General features: G+C 40.5%; 1 protein-coding gene across 1 annotated transcript in view; it reads right to left on the reverse strand.

Moving 5' to 3' along the window:
- The window catches only part of LOC124130920 (bone morphogenetic protein 1-like), a 72,991-nt gene that overhangs the window by 45,756 nt on the left and 5,465 nt on the right, over positions 1-21,770 (reverse strand). The window contains exon 2 of the mRNA XM_046493979.2: positions 6,470-6,710. Coding sequence (XP_046349935.1) covers positions 6,470-6,710 — 241 coding nt within the window. The remainder of the gene's footprint in view (positions 1-6,469; positions 6,711-21,770) is intronic.

Genomic DNA, 21,770 nt, shown 5'->3' on the forward strand with positions numbered 1-21,770 from the left:
ACTTCTATGCCAAAGGATTGATCGATCCACCTGCGTCACACCATAAGACGTTTAAAATATGGTACTTGTTGTTACCCTGCCTGGAACTTGGCATTAATAAGATATATCAAGGACTGGTCAAATCAGAGTCTGTAAACTGTGTCTGAGTGGGGTATCTATGTTACACTGTGACAAAGTACCTCAGTGAGCTAGCACTATGAAATCAGCATTAATTGGGACTAGTACAAGCAGCCAGACACACACGCATGCATGTTGCTATAGAAGTGCAATAATCTTGAACGTGATGTTCAGCCCGAATTCACCTCACCTTATATGAAAAATAGGAGACTGAACTGATTCAGCCCCAGAATACACCCAGGAGAATTTAGAGGACAGAACTGAGTTTTGGTGAAATCCAGGAGCATGCTGACAAACTAAGGAATGGAATGTCATGCCATTAAAGGTGAGGTGAGGTGAAATGGGGTTTAACGTCGCGTCCAAGATTATTGCACTTATATAGCGATGTGCATGCACGTGTGCGTGTTTGTGTGACTGCTTGTACTAGTCCGGACTGATGCAGATTTATAGTGCTAGCTCACTGAGATACCATGCCGCAGTTTAACATGAATACCCCACTCAGACACAGTATACTGACTCCGGTCCTTGTTTTAGCCCCTTAATGCCGAGCGCCAGACAGGGTAACAACAGGTACCATCTTTTAACGTCTTTTGGTATGACGCGGCCAGGGATCGAACCCCAGACCTTCCGCTCTCCGGGTGGACGCTCTACCACTAGACCACAGAGGCAGTCCACGCCATTAAATGTAAAGCTTTTACACCTAAACAGCTAACTGTGATCGTAGTTCAGATTGACTGTGGTTGATAGTTCTAAAATATGGCACACATTAATTATCCTCATGCTCTCAACATCTGACTCACAAATCATATTTTTACCTGTATGTGTTTTTTCAACATTTTACATCAACTGCCTGCCAAAATCAGCACGCAACATGTTTCAAAACAGGACAACTATCTCCTTATATATGCATTTAATGGGATAAAGATTTCATGGTATGTTTTATAGAAAATCTGTAAATGAACTCCATACACTGTGTTGCAAAAGTCATCATAACTTGTGAATGTTTCTCGATAAGCTGTTGAAGTGTATATTTTCGTATTATGACGACATTATACACAAAAACACATATAAATCACCAAAACAACATACAAATCTGCCATATTGCAAATTACCCTTCGAAGAAAGTGAACATTGTGTAGAAACCCGAGGCCAACGACTTACAAACACACAAAAGATGAAAATAGACAAACACTCCCAGGCTGATGGATCATACACGTCAAATAAAACTACACTATTTTTCTCACTAGCACTAAGGTTTCTGGTTTCTAAATACACTTGACGAAGAAACTGAGTTGTAAACATTCCTAAGCTGTATCGTTTCTCAGATAAAATGACTTTTTCAGACAAGACCCCCGAACACAGATCATAAAAGCTCTACTTGATGAGCTCAGCTAGTACTAACTCTTAGTTTCCCCAAATGTTTGACAAAGATATTTCTCTTCAACTAGAGGGGCACCCAGTATGGGACGCTTCAAGTTCGTCTTCTGACACGTTGATGTTGGCATCAATCTAAAAACATATGGAATCATTTACGAAAGCATTTTTAACAAGACATGTGGTTTCAATGTTTGTTTTTTAAAATCATCAGCCTTATAATCACATAAATCTATGTTTTTAAAACAAGCCCACCTTCCCCATAAATCAGTTCATCTGTCTTGTGTTCCAGACCTAAATAAAACCTTAAAGCTGATCAGGCTATGGTGTGTCCTCAAGTTGAGGTTTTATCAAACCTAAATCATTTATTAAATTGGAAAAGATATTTGGATTTTAAACATTATTAGTGAAGCTTTGTAATAAAATATTCATAAATTACGAGCAGCAGGGATTTCTGGTTTATATAATGAGTTGAAATTACTGTCACCATCAACCTTTCTGGAATACATCAAACTCCTGTGTAAATTGCACAAGAACTTGCTTCATGGCGTTCTCCTTGGCTCTCCGACTGAGCATCGTAATCTTGTGTTATAGTCACCGTTTCTTCTCCAATCTCCCAACAAGGTGACATTAATGATGTAGTAAAAAAAGTCTGAATCCACATCCAGGCCGCAAAAAAATGTCTTTCCGTATGGTCCAAAAAGTTTTAATTCCACTTTAAGCAATGTTTTTGTTTCCTTTAACGTTCATGTTTCAGCGGATAATCAAGGCTGGTTATTCTCTGGTGCTGACGTTTCATACTTCACGTGGATATTACCATTCGGTTATTCAGTGAAATTAAGTGTGCCAAAAATGGGCAGGATTTCTTTGAATGGAAATACTGCTCATAAAATGAAGACTAGTCAAATTATTCCAAGCTATATACCCTAAGTATCTTCAAAGGAGAACACCAGTTACATAATACCATGAAAAAAGATATTTAAGATAGTTTGTTTTGTCAAAGGCCAGTATGGTTTCTGAGGAACCAGGAAATGCCCGTGTTTCTGTTGATGTGGAAGAATTTGATGGCACTACTGTGAATCTGGCATTATAAAGTATACATTAACCTCAACATATCCGTGGGGACTCCGGGTAAGAGCATAGGTCCCCAACAGCCAATGCTGGTCATAACTGGTGACCAAATGGATCGTGTAGTCTGTTTCGGTGACCAAATGGATCGTGTAGTCTGGTTCGGTGACAAAATGGATCGTGTAGTCTGGTTCGGTGACAAAATGGATCGTGTAGTCTGGTTCGGTGACTTGGTTGATTGCATGTCATCATATCCCAACTGGCTGGACTGATGTACAGATTGATGTACATAATGTCAAACACTGGATTGTCTGGACCAGATTTGATAACGTAATTAGCGCCCAGGGCGCTCTCAAAATTAGAAATAGGGGGCTCTTATTAGAATATTATTTTGGTTAAAAAGAAAACAGAGTTGAAAGATAAATGTTGTGGTTTATGCTGACAGCCTGAAATGTTTATGAACGACAGATATGTTTTTCCAGAATTTAATTGCCCATAATTAAGGGTGCATATAACACACGAATGCGTATTATACGCGAAAATATAAGTCTTGTGTACATTGATCAATCAGTAGGGGTGCCAATTGGGATTGTTCACTAACCTCATATATTAGCATATATCGCCGTGGGCGCTTATTAGAGCGGGGCGCTTATTACATCGAATATGGTATTTACAGGCTGTACGTAGTCCTACAGTTGAACACTGCTGAGTGTGGTGTTAAACAACAAACACATGAACAAGCCTAGTACCTCCATACTATGTCCATTCATTTCTCTAATGATATTTATGACAACTATAAACAGTAGTAAGAAAACGGCTTCAAAAACTTTTTGAAGAAATAACTTTTTATAACTACCTACCCATCAATATATATCTATAATACTCAAAACAAGTTACGGACCACCAATTCTTTCATATTACCATAAATAATCTGTCATGCAATCGGGGGTCCCAAACTTTTTTTAGTAGTATATTACCCAGATCAGAATTGTTTCGTGTGCTTCTGGGAATGTGTGAAATATTATGAAATTTATATTACTTCAGCACCATATAGAACATTACACACCATAACAAATGTGTTATCATTTTTTTTAGTTATGATATAATAAACACTACTGACCTACGTTTTTCTCAGATAATTAGCATGGAACCAAAAACGTAGGTGCACAAATGCTAAGTGGCCCCTCCCTGAACGTAACATACGATGTGTACAAGATGAGAGAAATGAACGTGTGTGGAGCAGATGAAATGGGCAAGTGTTCTAGCCAGCCTCTACTGCTGGCACTGCAAAAGCCATCAGCTTCCATGTAAGTGCCTCACCTGTGTCTGACACTCATATCAGTGTCAGGAGACGTGACCATACATACTTCTTACACTAATTAGGCAGGGTGTTAAATCAAACCAACTTCTACGAATGTCTAATATCGGCAGAGATTAACTGGAGCATGTAGTCTTATATGACCTGTAAGTACATCCAGACCTCTCATTTCCATACAAACCACCCATTTCTGTCTATGGAAATAGGATAACTTACAAAATAGGATTCTGTATTCTGGGTCAATTTAGCTATATAAAACATGCACAAGTAAAACCTATTGTTGAAAATTGCAACCTAATATTTATGTCTGCATGCATCAAGTGCATGTCAAATTATTTCATTTGTGTCTGACTAACCTACTTAGCCTGTTCAGACAAAATCAAGTCATTGAACACACTAATAACTCTAAATAATATCTACCACTATACATCACTAATCCCTGTGTTACATGTGATTTATCATGATTTCTTGAGAGTGACATTATCCACGGACGTATATACACGTCTTTGCATTATCAAACTACGGGTACTTCAAGATATTGTGCACATTTTCCTGTTACGTTTGACAGCAATGCATCATCAATATTTTTTACCCTGGCAGCAGACTGGCCTATGTTTCAACCTTGATGAATTGATTGAACCAGGTGCAACCTGGTTTTGTTTGGTGCAACTTGGTTCAAGTTAAATCAAGTTCTTTAATCTAGCTGTAGTATTGAAATTCCAACTTGGGCCAGATGTAAGGATGATCTACCAATGATGCATGACCCTGGTGCTAGTACTTAAGCATTGCACGACCTTCAGCATTATGCAAAGGTCGCCTGGTCATGACCACGGTCCATCAAACTTGACCTTCCTGTCTTTGACATGAGTGTCCCCCTTCCTGTTGCATTCATTGAGTACAGTCAGATCTAAGGATGGTTAGATCTCACAGGATGTGTGTGGAAGGAAGTTGATGTCAATGAAACAGGACTGGATGTTCATGTGTTCCAAAGCAACTTGGGGTGGTCGGGTAGCCTAGTGGTTAAAGCTTTCGCTCGTCACGCCGAAGACCCGGGTTCGATTCCCGACATGGGTACAATGTGTGAAGCCCATTTCTGGTGTCCCCCGCCGTGATAATGCTGGAATATTGCTAAAAGCGGCGTAAAACCATACTCACTCACTCACTCACTCCAAAGCAACTTGGGTTGTAAAGATTAACCAAACTAAAATTCGAAATAGCCAATTCTGTTAGAATCTGAAGATGTTAATGTCTTGTTGACTGGTATACAAAGTGTTAAAACAATGGCTACAGAAATATTTTCTTGAATCAAAATATTTGCCATTTCATGGACAATAAATGAACAATCTCTACTGTTTGCATGTATTATCGCTATCAATATATGTGTTCATTAAAGCTCAAGTTTTTATGAAAGCAGAGACCATATAATATTATGGTCTCTGATGAAAGTGAATGGATAAAGTAGGCTCATAGTAGTTAAAAAGTCATGAGTGAAAGCTATTGAAATAGCGCTTTTGTGTTTAGTACTAGTGCAGTCCTATTGCCAAAGAAAAGCATTCATGCTGTTCCACATGCTATTGAGTGAGTGAGTTTTCCCTGCTTTAGCAATATTTCAACAATACCATGACAGAAGATACAAGAAAGGGCCTTACAGATTGTGCCCATGAGGATATGGAAAACGGATCTTCAGCATAAAGTGCAAATGCATAACCATTAGTCAACTACTACCTAGAGAAAACATTCAAGTTTGTTCCAGGCTCCGTCAAACATGGTCAAAACTGTGACCCAAACTGACTTGACCTAACAGGGATTTATTTAGGAGCTTAAACTAAGTGTCCCTGCAGGCAACATAGGAATAGATTGTTATTTTGGTCAAAGCTGAGAGTTCTTGTTTCAGAGGCATTTTACCATTGTATTGTAACATTGCATTTAATGCAATAATGTAAAAATAATGTTCAAGGCTCTTCATCTTTGTTGATCCTGTTATCAGTAAAATACAAGTGACCATATTAGTTATTATATAACTATGCTACTCAATGTTGGATAGGAATACTGAGCTGTTTCATACTGTTACAAAACTAACAGCTTAAGGGAATGTCATGCTGAAAATGAGTCCGTTCTGCAGCCATATTGAATGCCATTTGTATGACAACATTTCCCAGCAATCATTCATGGTCATTCATTTCCTGCCTGGACACACAATATTCGTATCAAAGGTTGAGTGGTATATATTGACATGAATGAGCAGGTCCAGATAAATCCCTGCCGACATCAAACACTACCACCTGTGAAGATCTGGGTTAGAATAGGTCTTCATCAACCCATGCTTGTCGCAAAAGGCGACTATGCTTGTTGCAAGCGGCGACTAACAGGATCGGGTGGTCAGGCTCGCTGACTTGGATGATGCATGTCATTGTAACTCAATTGCGTAGATCGATGCTCATGATATCAATCACTGGATTGTCAGGTCCAGGCTTGATTAGTTACAGACTGCCATCATATAGTTACACAACAAACAAACACTGCCAACTAAAGTGGCATAAAATCTCAATAACAACATGTCATGAACATAGAAATGAAGAATAGAGTACTCACCCTTTTGTACATGGTAACTTCATCTGTTTAACTTTTTGTTTTAAAATTTTCTTTAAATATCTTTTATCTTTTAATGTTTTTGGATTAAACATATCCTTTTTACTGAACTTTTTATCCTCATATCCGTAATTTCCAGGGTCTTCGACTTGAAGTTCCCACAGACCCTGATTCCTCTCACGATATCTGTGTTTTTGTGCTTCATATTCATCTGCTGTCATTGCTATGTCTCCCATGAAGCCAGCTGAAACACAAGTGATTGACATTTATACACACATATAGACAACTCTCGGACAATATGGACTACAGGCTGGGGCAGCGAGGTAGCCCAGTGGTTAAAGTGTTTGTTCATCCTAAAGGGTTTGATTCCCCACATGGATACAATGTATGAACACAATTTCGGGTGCACCCGCCATGGCCATGATATTGCTTAAGTATTGGTAAAACAGGCATAAAAACCAGCTCACAGACTCACTCACAGATTGCTCAGATGGTGAAAATGTCTTTCTGTGATGTTGAACTGCAGGGCTAGTGGCCCTATTTCTACTAGTACCTTGAACATGTTACTAGTCATGGGCTAGTTTGCATCACATTATTCAGAGTGAGTGAGTGAGTAGGAGTGACTGAGTGAGTGAGTTGTGTTTAATGCCGCTTTTAACAGTTATATCGCGGCATGTCAGCTTAATGTGGGAGGAAAGCCCAAAGTGATGCAGGTCTCAGACTTCGGTGAAACCAACGAGCATGGGCATGGTGCTGACAAACCCAGAAGCATAATCGGGGCAAACCAGGATTTGAACCCACAATCATAGGTTTCTGGCATGCCCAAGGGACGCAACTCTGCACAGCCCCTGAGTGAGTAGGACTTTACACCAATTCTAGAAATATTCCAATCTGATCACAACAGAGGTACACACACTGTTCTCATGTGGGGAATTGAACCATGTCTTCTATGTGGCAAGCCACCACCGGAACCACTTACTTACAGACCACTTGATTCAGGAGGAATGTATGCATTGCATCTTCAAAAGTTACAGAACCTGACTTATGCTTCTATTAGCAACATTTCACTACACAAACATTTAGTCCCAGAACTATTGTTGGCTTATTTAAAAATCTATATCTATAAAATAAGCATACAATACAAATGGAGCCCCAAACAAGGCTTAGTCTTGAGCTGAGGCAATTTGGACTTGATATTCATTCTAGACTTGAGTTGGATTCATTTATAATTTATTCTCTAGGTTCTGGGAGACCGACTACTCTTCGGCAGTCATGGATCAGTGCACCATATGGGAATAGAACCCAGATCTTTGCATAACAAGCAAACACACCAACTACTGACCACCACTATGAACAAAAAGGATTGTGTAAGCAGGCTTTGAGTGGAAGTCAGCAACATAAACACTACATCATGGAAGTAAGCGGTGCAGTCGGGGTAGCTAGTCGTTAAAGTATTCGCTCATCATGCTAAAGCCTCAGGTTTGATGCCTCATATTGGTACAATGTGTGAAGACCATTTCTTGTGTCCCCTCCATGATGTTGCTGGAATATTGCTAACAATGCCAATATTGTGTTATGACACAATCAGCTAAGTCAGCTTTTTGATGGCAAACCATCCAAGTGTTCAACATACGCATCAGTCATTGTTACCAACCAATCCACTATTTAACCTTACATTAAGTGTGAGGCACATCTTTTCTACCATGGACTTTCCAACAGGAGTGAGAAAGTGAGTATGTCTTTATATCACTTTTGACAATATTCCAGCAATATCAAGGTGGGCATACCATAAATGGGCTTCACACAGTGTACCAATGTGGGGAATTGAACCCTTCGGCGTGACAAGCAAATACTTTAACCACTAGGCTAACCATCTCTGCCTCCCAAAGGAAAACATAGACGCAAGACTAAATGTGACTATGTGCATGAAGAAAAAAAGCCAATGTAATAAAGAAGATTAAATTTGAAACAGCAGCTGACTTGAGTAACAAAACATACAAAAAATAATCACCACAGAATAAATACCACCATTCTCACTAAAATAACCAGTCATATTAGCTTCTAATCAGCAGGTGTTTGTGAAATGAGGAAGTCACATTAATACTAAATACCGCAACATATGTGGAAATGTCAATCTGGGGCACGGAGATGATGACCATTAACAAAAATCAACAAAGACTTAATGGATAACAGTCGCTGACATTTGTTGTGACACACTCAAGGGGAAAATGGCCACAGCTGGAGGCAATTTTTTTTGCAAAATGACAAAAAATTATCCATGGATCAGTAGATACATGCTATCACTTATCAAGCAAATTACTTCCATTTTCATTTCAATTGGCAGGAAGAGGGTGCAGAGTCGTTTCACCTTGACCTTAAAGGTCTCTCTGCACTGGAAATATACATGCAATTATAATCATATCTGGGATATATATATATATCATATACCACATCCGTAGAGACATACAAAAATTGCAAATAAGCATAAAACTTGCTGATATGAAAGTGTCACCATAGATATATATGTGCATTAATGATCATATCATATGTTCGTTTGAAAAGAAATAGCTCAAAGTCATAGAAGTAGTTTTTTTAAATATTGAAGATATTTTATGTTCTAGTAGTTCTGATTTTGATAATTAAATTTAGATGGGAGTGTTGATTAAGTTGACACCTGTGATGTTGAATTTAATGTTTGTGGTAATTATATTACATCCTGATCAAAGACCAGATCTTTATCTCATCATATACTGCTGCGCAAAAGAAGCATTCACTTGAAAATTAGATTGGACCAAAAATTACAAAAGATATCAAAACGTTACTGAGGCTGCCCAAATACTGCAAACTTAAGGTCCAAAACACCACTATGATGCTTGTGTCAAATACTTCCCCATCAAATAACCATTTCTTGTTTGTTTCATTTGAGCCATCATCAAACATGGGTGTATACTTTCTTTTGACCAGCAGTTATTGAAATATCTAAAATTCTAACACTACATGTGAACTGGTTGGTGCAATGGGCAATGAATTTACATGTTGTGCATCAATTCAAAGCCCCTTCCCCCATTACACACTCATGGATAAATCATGGCAAGTCATCATCTGAACCAAAACAGAAATAAGTCTTTTACAAAACTTACCTTCCATTAACAAATTAAAACAAAAAAATAAACTTTCTGTTTGCACGAACTGTGTTCTTGACCTAGGTTATAAAGTGGGAGCTAAATAGCACCTAGCTCCCTTAAAACAAACCAGGGATTAAGAAAGGATTCCAAACTAAGTGCCTATGCAGACAACTTGGGGGAAAAAACTTATTTTAAAAAATTGGATTTTCTTAAAAGTTTTATTTTAATTCAGGAGTATGTTAATATTTCATTCAATTTAAAAATGTAAAACTAACGTTAAAGTCTCTCCTTGTTTATTGGCCCTGTTGTCAGTGAAATGCAAGTCACCACTGCACTATGATAACAGTTTTTACTAAAATAACATGACTTGGCAAATTTTTAATTTTGCTTCATACTTGGGGCCGAATATGGGCCTCTGAGCCTGTCCAGATGCACATTCACATATTGTTGCTTGTACATGCCTTCCCTCCTCCAACTTAATGACCTCTCTGCATGTGGGAAATATACTCACCACCAAAAGAAACTCAAATAACATACATGTTGGATAATATATGAAGTCACTCTTATTTAAGAGATGTCAGTTTGGTCTCGATGCACAAATGAATATACTGGTGAACCAATGCTCATGAATGCATCACACGTGATGTCATAGATGCATGACTCGTAATGCACCATTTGTCTCTAGCAGGATTAGCATGTAGAGTTTGAAAATCAGGCGCAGCATATCGTTATAAGAATAAAGACACTCTGTGGTAACACTTGACTGAAGGTCTTTTTTGTCATTAATTGGTACACATTGGAAACATCTCATCTTTACCTACATATTTCTGCAGTTCATGTTTCTTTTGGTGGTGAGTATACTTGCCATGGAAAAAGTGTATCTACAGCTGTGAGTGAGTGAGTGAGTGAGTCAGTGAGTTGGATTTAATGCCGCTTTTAACAGTATTCCAGTTACATCACGGCATGTCAGCTTAATGTGGGAGGAAAGCCCCAAGTGATGCAGGTCTCAGACGTTTACCACTTCAGTGAAACCCACGAGCACAGGTATGGTGCTGACAAACTTAGAAACATAATCGGGGCGAACCAGGATTCGGACCCAAGTTTCTGGCGTGCCCAAGGGACGTAACTCTGCACAGCGAATCGCGGCGCCTTAGACGACTGGGCCACCCGTGCCCCCCAGCTGAGAGTGAAGAACAAGTGAGGGAGCGAGGGCGTTGGATGTAATATGCTTTGAACAGCATTTCAGTGATCAAGTATAATTTATCTATTTCCAGCAGACTACTTTGGGAGGAGGTGGTGGTGGTCATAAGAAATCTTCTGCTTTATGTTTGTATTGTTTGTTGCATGCCGCACACTGGCATTGGAGTGACTAACATTAGATTCCCACGCCATGAGGGTACAATAAACCACCCAGCCAGACCCACAGTCACCCATATGACCAATATATATTACTCAAAACAAGCTAAACCACCCAGCCAGACCCACAGTCACCCATATGACCAATCTATACTACTCAAAACAAGCTAAACCACCCAGCCAGACCCACGGTCAACCATATGACCAATATATACTACTCAAAACAAGCTAAACCACCCAGCCAGACCCACGGTCACCCATATGACCAATATATACTACTCAAAACAAGCTAAACCACCCAGCCAGACCCACAGTCACCCATATGACCAATACATACTACTCAAAACAAGCTAAACCACCCAGCCAGACCCACAGTCACCCTTATGACCAATATATACTACTCAAAACAAGCTAAACCACCCAGCCAGACCCACAGTCACCCATATGACCAATACATACTACTCAAAACAAGCTAAACCACCCAGCCAGACCCACAGTCACCCATATGACCAATCTATACTACTCAAACCAAGCTAAACCACCCAGCGAAACCCACAGTCACCCATATGACCAATATATACTACTCAAAACAAGCTAAACCACCCAGCCAGATCCACAGTCACCCATATGACCAATATATACTACTCAAAACAAGCTAAGGAGCACCCACAATTGGAAGGCTGTGTGTTAATTTCAAAACCTACCAGCCATGACATATTAACTACAGTTGAATGAAAATAAATTGGGTGTTCGTTAAGTATTTCTGAGTACCTGATTTGTTTGTTTAACGCCGCACTCAGCAAAATTCCAGCTATATGACGGCGGTCTGTAAATAATCGAGTCTGGACCAGACAGTACAGTGATTGATATCATAAGCATCGATCCACGCAATTGGGATACGATGACATGCATCAACCAAGTCAGCAAGCCTGGCCACCCGATCCTGTTTGTCACCTCTTACGACAAGCATAGTCACCTTTTACGGCAAGCATTGGTTGCTGGAGACCTATTCTATCCCAGATCTTCACGGGTCTCCTTCTGAGTAGCATATACAGAATATTGTTGAGTGGGAACCTGTTCTAAACCAGATTCCTCACGTGTGCAATGTATATGACCTTCAAAATTATGTGACGTTTTAAAAAAGTACTGGATGGGACGTAAAATACCAATTGTTGCACAAATTTACTTTACATCTGTTATAAATAATAAAAGGATTCATTTTACAATGACCACAATCATGAAGTTGATATTGATAAAGTAAGACAACTACTTTTTTTCTAGATGTTAAAGTGTATTATTCTTGTTGTTGCTGACAAAAAAACAGAAACAGAGTCATCAAATGCTTTGAGGTGGGTAGTGGTAAGATGGAGTTCGCTTCCATACACAACATTGTTTTGAAGGCCTAGCATCCTATCATTGTCACAGATGAGGTGACTGAGCAAGGGTCATATGCTAATTGCTTTGTGGTGTGGGATGTCTGTTACAAACATGACCCTTCACACAACAGCTTCATTATTCTATAAATAGCGCTTTAACCTCAAGCTGATTACCATGAACTCTGGCCATAACTAATTACATATTCAGAATAGTTATGACTGTGAACTTGGGTCAAGGATAATTGGTCAATTTTCACAGACTCTTGAAATTGTTGAGACTTAAATGAAGATCAATTTGTGGATTATAATCACACAGCACTAAACATGTCATGCTTATTAAGTTTTGTAAAAAGGTCATAAAATAAAACCTAGGGAAAAAAGACAACACTGATAGTTTATTTTGGCAACAAATATGCTTTTAACCCAACTTCACTTACAGTATAAATAACTCTTTTTATAAAAAAACCCCAAATCATTACATTCAAGATATAGATCTGGGCTAAAGAAAATATATAGTTGAAAATTAGATTTGACCAAAACTTACACTGCAAACACAGGTCTAGTCTTACATCTAGTCTCTGAAATGAACATATTTTACAGAAAAAAACCAGTTGTTAAATTATAGTTATAAAATATAATAAAAAGGAGCCCAGAGACTTTCTTCATTTACAGATACTGCAGTAACCTAGACTTGCCAAACATTATAGACTTGCATGGGCTGTTTTGGACATATTTGTTTCAGGGTCTGTATGATGACTGACTAACTAAGGTCTAAAACACAACTATGATACCAGTATCAAATACACCACCACTGCATAACCATTTCTTGTTTCATTTTAGCCACCATCAAACATGGCTGCATACTTTCTTTGCCTGGCACTTACCGTAAATTCAACTCAACTGATGGGTCACTGATTAGCAGCTAATAGGCTACCCCACCGCCACTTAAACCAAAACTGAGCCATTATCAAATAATGTTTAGAATATAACACCAGGCAAAGAATATAACCCTGACCCAGTCCACACATATTAATGCTGAACTGTACCGGAAACAATGACTCTTAATTTCCTTCTGTTTTAAAGAATTAAACATTGTCAATTTTCCTGCAAGACATTTCCTGTGTGGGGGCAACATTTCAGTGAAGATAAATGTTTATAAAGATGCCTTGATTAGACTGTAGACAGACAACGCCAACGCTGGCAGAGAAAGAGCTTACTATGGTTAATTTCTTTAATCAAAACATTTATATTACATAGAATGAAATACCACATCTCTATCGCCAAGGTTTACTATCCTCGTACCATTTATTTGAAACAGACCTAGTGGTGATGTAGTGTATTTTGTTTTGTCTATGTGTTTTGTCTATGTGTTTTGTCTACAAGTTTAGTCTACGATTAACACTGATGTATATGATCCACATCATGGATCTTGGCAAGGAAATGTTTCTACCAAGGTTTGAACATATGGTCAGTCAAAATAATCACCCCACCCCTCACGCCAGCTGTTTGGTGTTATCGGCAGACGATCACCTCCCCCAAAGAAATACGTATCTCGTTCAACTCTTTTGGCAGATCTCCTAAGTGATAAAACATCAGACAATTTTGGTCATTTTTTTGTTTTCCGTTCCGTATCGACTACCTGTACGTGTCGTGTCTGTACCACTTCATAAATGGTGTATATGCACGCAAATCTGTACGTGACCATGCATATTTATCGGGGAAACTCCTAATCAGCGCGTCAGCTCAGAACCTTTGGGAACCCTTCAATACTTTCAGTACTGGGTTTTGCAGTGGTTGCCCTTTTAAATTTAAACACAGCGCCACACGGAGCTATCATGGAGCCAGAATTTTGAAGAATGTTTAAGAACAAAAAAGCACCGATATAAACACCTTACTTCTTTGTTAAAATCTCATTGCCTTCTTTACAATCAAAGGCACTTCTTCGAGGCTATATATTTTGAACGCGCGTGCATTCGGTATTTACCTACAGAGAATTTTTTTTGTTCCTGACGATCTCTGTGAGTCTGCTGTAGATTTAAAAATAACATTTAAACCTTGTCATAATATCATATAAATCACGTTTTCGAAATTGCAATTTGTAAAATATGTTTCGAACAATAAACTAAAGAAGTCGGTCTTTGTAATCGTCTTGCTTAACTCCTCGGCGGCGCCGTGGGTTATAAATGGAACAGCTCCAGTCTCTTTATTAAATTTCATGGACATGCCGTGACGTTAGTTTAATAGGCGATGAATCACGATCCGACTTTCAAAGAACATCAACATTTGGGCGTAATGGGTCCCATGTTGCCACCACGTTTACAACTCGGTAATGAATCTAAAACAATTTCAAACAATTTATCTAATAAAGTCCTGATGAATTTTCAGCGACAGTGCGCGCATTCATTAAATAGCACGTTCAGCGTCCCACTTGGCGGGATCGCGCTGTGATGTTTGAATACACACCAGCACGCGAAGATTCGCTTGGTGTCATTGCCAAACTATTAAGTCCTTATACCCCCGAATCCCGGGGGTGAGGATGTGCCCAGTTAACCGTCAGGCTTGGTGGACAAGGGGACGGGGGATGTGTCCGGGGATTATTTGAAGGACGTGGGGTTACCGACGGGTCAGTTCCAGTCAGGTCGTGGCACCATTGTCCGCCATTAGGAAATACAAAATACCAATATTTGGGTAATTTACAAGACGCTGATGTTGAACTTTGTCAATCTGTTATTGATGAAGGAAGATGCTGACATTTAAACTTGTCATAATCTCACGTACGTCCGGCTTTAGGAATTGAAATTTGTATAAAAGCTTTTAATGATCAATTTGAGAAGCAGCACACTGTAATTGTGTTGGTAATATTTATTCAGCACTTTGCTGTGAGTTAGTGAATGTTGTTTTACACCGCAGTCAAAAATAGCCACGTCATACTTACTTTATTCAATGGTATGATTCATATCATTAATATAAAGAAACAAACTTTAATGTATTCTAAATTTTACGGTTAATTGTCGTGACCTTAATGTTTGAATGCTTTAACCATACTTAATATTTTGTATTGGTACTTTGTGTGGTTATCCTGACTTCTTATGTATCTGTTTATATAGTTTATGAAGGGCGGTCGGGTAGCCTAGTGGTTAAAGCGTTCGCTTGTCACGCCGAAGACCCGGGTTCGATTCCCGGTATGGGTACAATATGTGAAGCCCATTTCTGGTGTCCCCCGCCGTGATATTGCTGGAATATTGCTAAGAGCGGCGGAAAAACGCACTCACTCACTATATAGTTTATGGAACAGTGTCACTGTTTCTACTTGGAATGTTTTCGCAATAAAATCTTGTATCTTGTATCTTTACATCGTGTTTGAAATAAATGAAACTGGAATCAGAGGGAAAACTTGTATATTTGATTATATCCATGTCAGCATCCATTAAATCCTCACAGCGAGAGTACTAATGCATACAAGATGTACTTGTATGTTTGTCTAGATAACACAAGATTACTCTCAGTATGTGGCTGTGTATACACTGAGTGCGACTCGTGTGTCATATTCGATGATTTCATAATGAATTCCGCACGGCTTCACCTCAAGGGGTTAAGAACTTAAGATTTTTTAATATAGAAATATCAAATCCGTTACCGATTTGTTTAAGTTCTTTTACAGTAAACACATACGGGTCATATCATTATCTGATAAACCAAGCAATTACTTAGTGCAAAGATCGCATATCAAGATTTAAGCGTAATCCAGATAATCGCTTTATGAAAGAAATTTAAGACAGTAAAACAAGTTGGTTATGTAAGGATGAACGCCAAGTTGAATACAGGAAGAAAAATATAGCTGACGAATGACAATTTGACTGAGCTGCCGGTGACGAACAATCGTCCTTCTGCACGATTTGCACGGATTGTTTTCCGCGGCGCTCGGAAACCGCTAACGACAAGCACGTGTTGCACGGGCCAAACGAACGGATGAGGTCACTCGGTATAGTAGATCGGAAGCGAAACGTTGTAGCGTAACAAGATTGTATTTGTAAATACGAGCTCTTGTCCAGACGCGAGAGATCTTCTATGTAAGCACTTGAGGATGAGTGGATGCAAGCCAGGGGGTCCTTATGGGGGGTCGCCGTGTGACCTACATTACATTACCATATGCAAGACCCAACCTTAATTCCATTGTTGCTTATGTGAGCTGGCTTATGTGTTTTCGTTTGTCTATCATAGACTGGTACAGAACGTAATTTATTTGCGATGAGTAATAGTACACTGTCGTTGAACCCTGACCTAGACTGAGGTGAATACAAAGTAATTCAAGGTAAAAGAAGAAAAAAAACCACCCCAGATATGAATCGGGATGAGTCAGATATATCCAGACCAATTTTCTATTCAAGTGTATTAACAATATGTGAGCAGTAGCGGTTATCCAAGCTGATAAGCCAGGGGACTGAGCAATCAGCGCCGCGCCAGCGTAGTTTTGTAAAACACTTGATTCACCAATTCAAACCGATTCAATGACTGAATTAGTGAAAAGAAGCGTTAATTGACGTTAAACTCGATCTTGGCGATATTTAACCTACACTTAACAAGTGGTGTCTACTTAAGCAAGCGATTGTTCGAAATGTGCCTCTGTTCACACAGCAGTCAGTTGTTACTAGGTATAGGAGGAGATTGTAATGTGACTGATAACAGGCTACTTGGGTTGTATGATCCTCAGGAAGTTGAGAATGAAATTATAGTGAACACCGATACAGTGACCGAGGTAATAATAGGATCTATCATGGCCAAGGCGCATTGAAATGATTATGCTATAATACACTGAAACTTTGCTATTCAGAATCCAGCTTGACAGGACAATGTAAAAAAATGCATCTCAGTAGTACGGACCCTCATTAACCCGGACATGTGTAAGGAATGGAAAGCTGTCCGCATTAAGGGAGAACCAGTATCAAATGAGTAAGGGTTGAGTTCGTTACCGAGGTTCAACGCCACAGAGGCGAAAGAGTCCCTCGTTCAGGGTGACAAGAAACTTTGTTTTTGTTGCTTGAGCGTCAATATCGATGTAGATCGGTGTTCATGATTTCAGTCACTGGTTTCACATGTCGAGACTCGATTAAGCTCAGGCCGTCGTGATATGCCTGGAATATTGGCACCTTTGACATTAAACAACATTCTCTAACAAGCTGTACTACTCAAAAGAGTGAATGAGTGAATGAGTGAGTTGGGTTTAACGCCGCTTTTAACAGTATTCCAGTTATATCACGGCGTGTCAGCTTAATGTGGGAGGAAAGCTCGAAGTGATGTAGGTCTCAGACGTTTACCACTTCGGTGAAACCCACGAGCACGGGTATGGTGCTGACAAACCTAGAAACATAATCGGGGCGAACAGGGATTCGAACCCACAATCATAGGTTTCTGGCGTGCCCAAGGGACGCAACTCTGCACAGCGAATCGCGGCGCCTTAGACAACTCGGCCACCCGTGCCCCCACTTCCCAAAATAAGATAAAGGACATCCGATTAATTCATATTACTATAGTTAATCTGCCATGCATGCAATGCTATAGTAATAGGAAAGAATTGGACCCGTGAAGATCCGGAGTAGATTAGGTCTTCAGCAACCCATGCTTGCCGCAAAAGGCGACTATGCTTGTCGCACGGGCGACTTACGGGATCGGGTGGTAAGGCTCACTGAATTGGTTGGTGCATGTCATCGATTGCGTTGATTAATGCTCATGATGTCTATCACTGGATTGTCCGGTATGGTCCAGACTCGATTATTTACAGACCGCCATCATATAGCTGGAATATTGCCGAGTGCGGAGTTAAACAACAAACAAACACATACGGAATGAATCGGGTGTTCTTTAACTTCTTTATATGCCTTCAAAGTACACGTCATGCAAATGTTCAGTTTCTTCATGGTTGTCTCCTCCATGGAGTTCCCATAGCCCCATTGTCCACAGTTCCATGCCATTCATGCAACGCAGTGGAATTCCATGTTGGTACAAGTTCTGAGTTACAAAGGGGGAATATATAAATACAGTATTTCCTAGCTCCTTCTCTCACGCGATACTTGGTCTATATACTCACACACAGAGGTGTATTGTGTGGCGACAGTGAGTGAAAAGCTCGAGAACAAGGATCTAGCCACGACAAATACAACATCGGATATAATATCCAAGATATCAAAGATTCCTTCTGAGGCATATTTACCAACTTGTTAAAAGAAAAGGTTCTTGTTCAGATATACTTTCCTGTCTATTCTATTATATGTTCATGTATGTCTATGAGTGAGTGAATAAGTGGGGTTTTTCGCCGCGTTTAGCTATATTCCAGCAATATCAAGGTAGCGGACACGAAAAATAGCTTCACACCTTGTACCCATGGGGGGAATAGAACCTGGGCATTCGGCGTGATTTTCAAACGCTTTAACCACTGGACCAGGCAAACCAACGATTACTGTCACCGAACCTGGCCACCCGATCCACGCAGTCGCTTCATACGGCAAGCACGGGTTGTTGGAGAGACAAGCACGGGTTGTTGGAGAGACAAGCACGGGATGTTGGAGAGACAAGCACGGGTTGTTGGAGAGACAAGCACGGGTTGTTGGAGAGACAAGCACGGGTTGTTGTAGATACAAGCACGGGTTGTTGGAGAGACAAGTACGGGATGTTGGAGAGACAAGCACGGGTTTTTGGAGAGACAAGCACGGGTTGTTGGAGAGACAAACACGGGTTTTTGGAGAGATAAGCGCGGGTTGTTGGAGAGACACGCGCGGGTTGTTGGAGATCAATTCTACTCATCCTGATACAGGTCACGTTTATTACATTGTGAGACCACGAACACGCGATTAGGGCCATTTTGTACCCACGACAAGCAGAGCCTAGAACCTTTTAGTTCCATGGACTCTAAGCCCCCCTTTGTATGCATTAACCGTCACCCCTTTAATCCGACACTCTCGATAAACCAGTTGAACATTTAGTACAGCAGAATGTCCTAACAGTGTTTGGTCGTCCATCTTCCACTCTGAACCGGACCATTTTTCAATCCCTAAATAAACCTAAAGACAAATCCCATAATTTATTATTCATGTGATGCAAACACATGCAAGTAATTTTAAAAACGATCAGTATCTTCGTCGAGAAACTTGAGAAGCTTTGGGTTCTGACTCCAGCATGACAAGACGTCAACTTCAAACGACAGCAGCAGGCGTCGTCAATGTCGGACAATACCCAGCTCCCCCCCCCCCCCCCCCCCCCTAATGGCCAGACGTTTTGCTACATCCCCCTGCTGCCCCAGCCCAGCCCCATGTCTAGCTGGTACGTCCCTTGACTGGGGTGCCGCCTCAAGTCCCACCCGCTGGCGTACCTGTAGCGTCACCGCCGGAAGTGAACAATCCTGCTTCGGAGCCGTCAAATATAGGCATGGCTTGCGATCCATATGGTAAGGTTTGAAACGAGTTTATTCTGTGTATAAAGCGATAAACCCTTTCCATATCCAATAGGAATCTCTGCATAAAGCAGAGTCGATTGTACAATTCATGAGCAGGTGTTTATAAATGACTGTCAAATAGTTATGATACCAGGTGTTCACATCGGGGAAATCCTTTTTTGGTGTTTCGAAGAAGGGTGTAAGAAAATATTAATCCGATTTGTGGTATTATTGTTTTACAGATTAATGACTTTATGAACACTAGATAATGTTAGGATGCTCAGCAAATGAAGTTCATTGTCCAAACAGTGGCCTTTGTCATCTGTGTCATACAAGGCAAGAGTGACATCACAAAGAACGTTTACGTGACAGTTTTATAATATATCAAGATTTCGCTGACGTGTACAAGGTACCAAAGTTAATCTGTCACAGCATTACAAATTACCTATAGGAATATTAATGAATCGCGTGTTTCTTTCACTTCTATTGGGTAGTATATGTGTTAGGGTGGGTTAAAGCAGCTAATGTTCATTTCAATCCCGAACAAACTTGAAACGTATGGGGTATCTCATACCCTTTACCTTTCAGAGAGTGAGTGAGTTGGGCTTAACGCCGCTTTTAACAGTATTCCAGTTATATCACGGCGTGTCAGCTTAATGTGGGAGGAAAGCCCGAAGTTATACAGGTATCAGACGTTTACCACTTCGGTGAAACCCACGAGCACGGGTATGGTGCTGACAAACTTAGAAACATAATCGGGGCGAACCAGGATTGGAACCCAAGATCATAGGTTTCTGGCGTGCCCAAGGAACGCAACTCAGCACAGCGAATCGCGGCGCCTTTAGACGACGGGGCCACCCGTGCCCCATCTTTAACTTTCAGACAACGGGAGCGTACTGTACATGTATGTGAACGCGTACAATATCCGTGAACGTTTACTTTTTCACGTGGATGCCTAGTGAATATAACAGACAAAAGGCCACATCAATAGTTACAGCGTCAAGACCCTCTCGCTTCAAAACAATTGCCCCCCTACCCTTAGTTAAGCAAAAGATCAAGTGTTCTTCACACCTGTGAAAGATGCAATAAACCTGCCAGACAGATTAATCCACAGTATGAGGTTGTCATCGACCAGAGTGTTGACAGAACATGCCCAGAAAGCCACGCCGGGCGAGGTACAGAGACCGCAAATCGAGATCCACCCTTGGCAACAGCCCTTCTGTCAGGAACCTGGGGACGTTTCTATCCAAGTGGACAACGCACCTGCCCCATAAAGCTAAATTAGTATTCAATACTCTCGTGTACATTGCTCCCTCTGGCCTCAACACCTAGAAACGGCAGATTCTCAAGGGGGAGATTCTCATATCTCGTCTAACGGGATTGAGCAACAAGTGTAAAATCTCGCGAGATCACGCGAGCGATTTGGAAGGACGGTACCCAATATCAGAACACGGTCTCTGCAAAAACGGGGTTCTGGTTCACCTTATGAACTGTGAATGAAAGTGAATTTTCATATCTCGTCTAGCCGGGTCAAGCAGCTGTGTAACGTCTTGGACATCACATGCGAGCAATTTGGGAGAACAATACCCACACAACACAGGCAGGGTCTCGCGCAAAGGGTCAAAGTTCGCCTTGGGACCTGTGAAAGAATCTGCGAAGCTTCCTATCTCGTCTAGTGGGATTCAGTGGGTAGCGTACCGTCTCGCGAGATCACTGCGAGAATTTGGGAGAACAATACACCTATCACAGAAAAAGGTCCATGAATACATGGCTTCGTCCGCCGAGTGACCTGTGAATTAAATCCTGGGCAGGGCGCAGGGCGCAGGGCGCAGGGTGCGAAATGAACAAGAGGGAGTCCTGGGGTGCAATCGTGGCTATAGACAATGCTTCTACAAGAATAAGAAATCTACAACTAACATGTGTGATTTGTCATCGGTTAGAATTGCTGAAAGAACAGTTACCGTGTAGGGAGAGGCGGTATAAAATGGTCTGGGTGTTGGTACGGAATTGGTACGTAACCC

Source organism: Haliotis rufescens, unplaced genomic scaffold, assembly GCF_023055435.1.
Source record: "Haliotis rufescens isolate VD_foot unplaced genomic scaffold, xgHalRufe1.0.p SCAF_20, whole genome shotgun sequence".
Taxonomy (NCBI): Eukaryota; Metazoa; Mollusca; class Gastropoda; order Lepetellida; family Haliotidae; genus Haliotis; species Haliotis rufescens.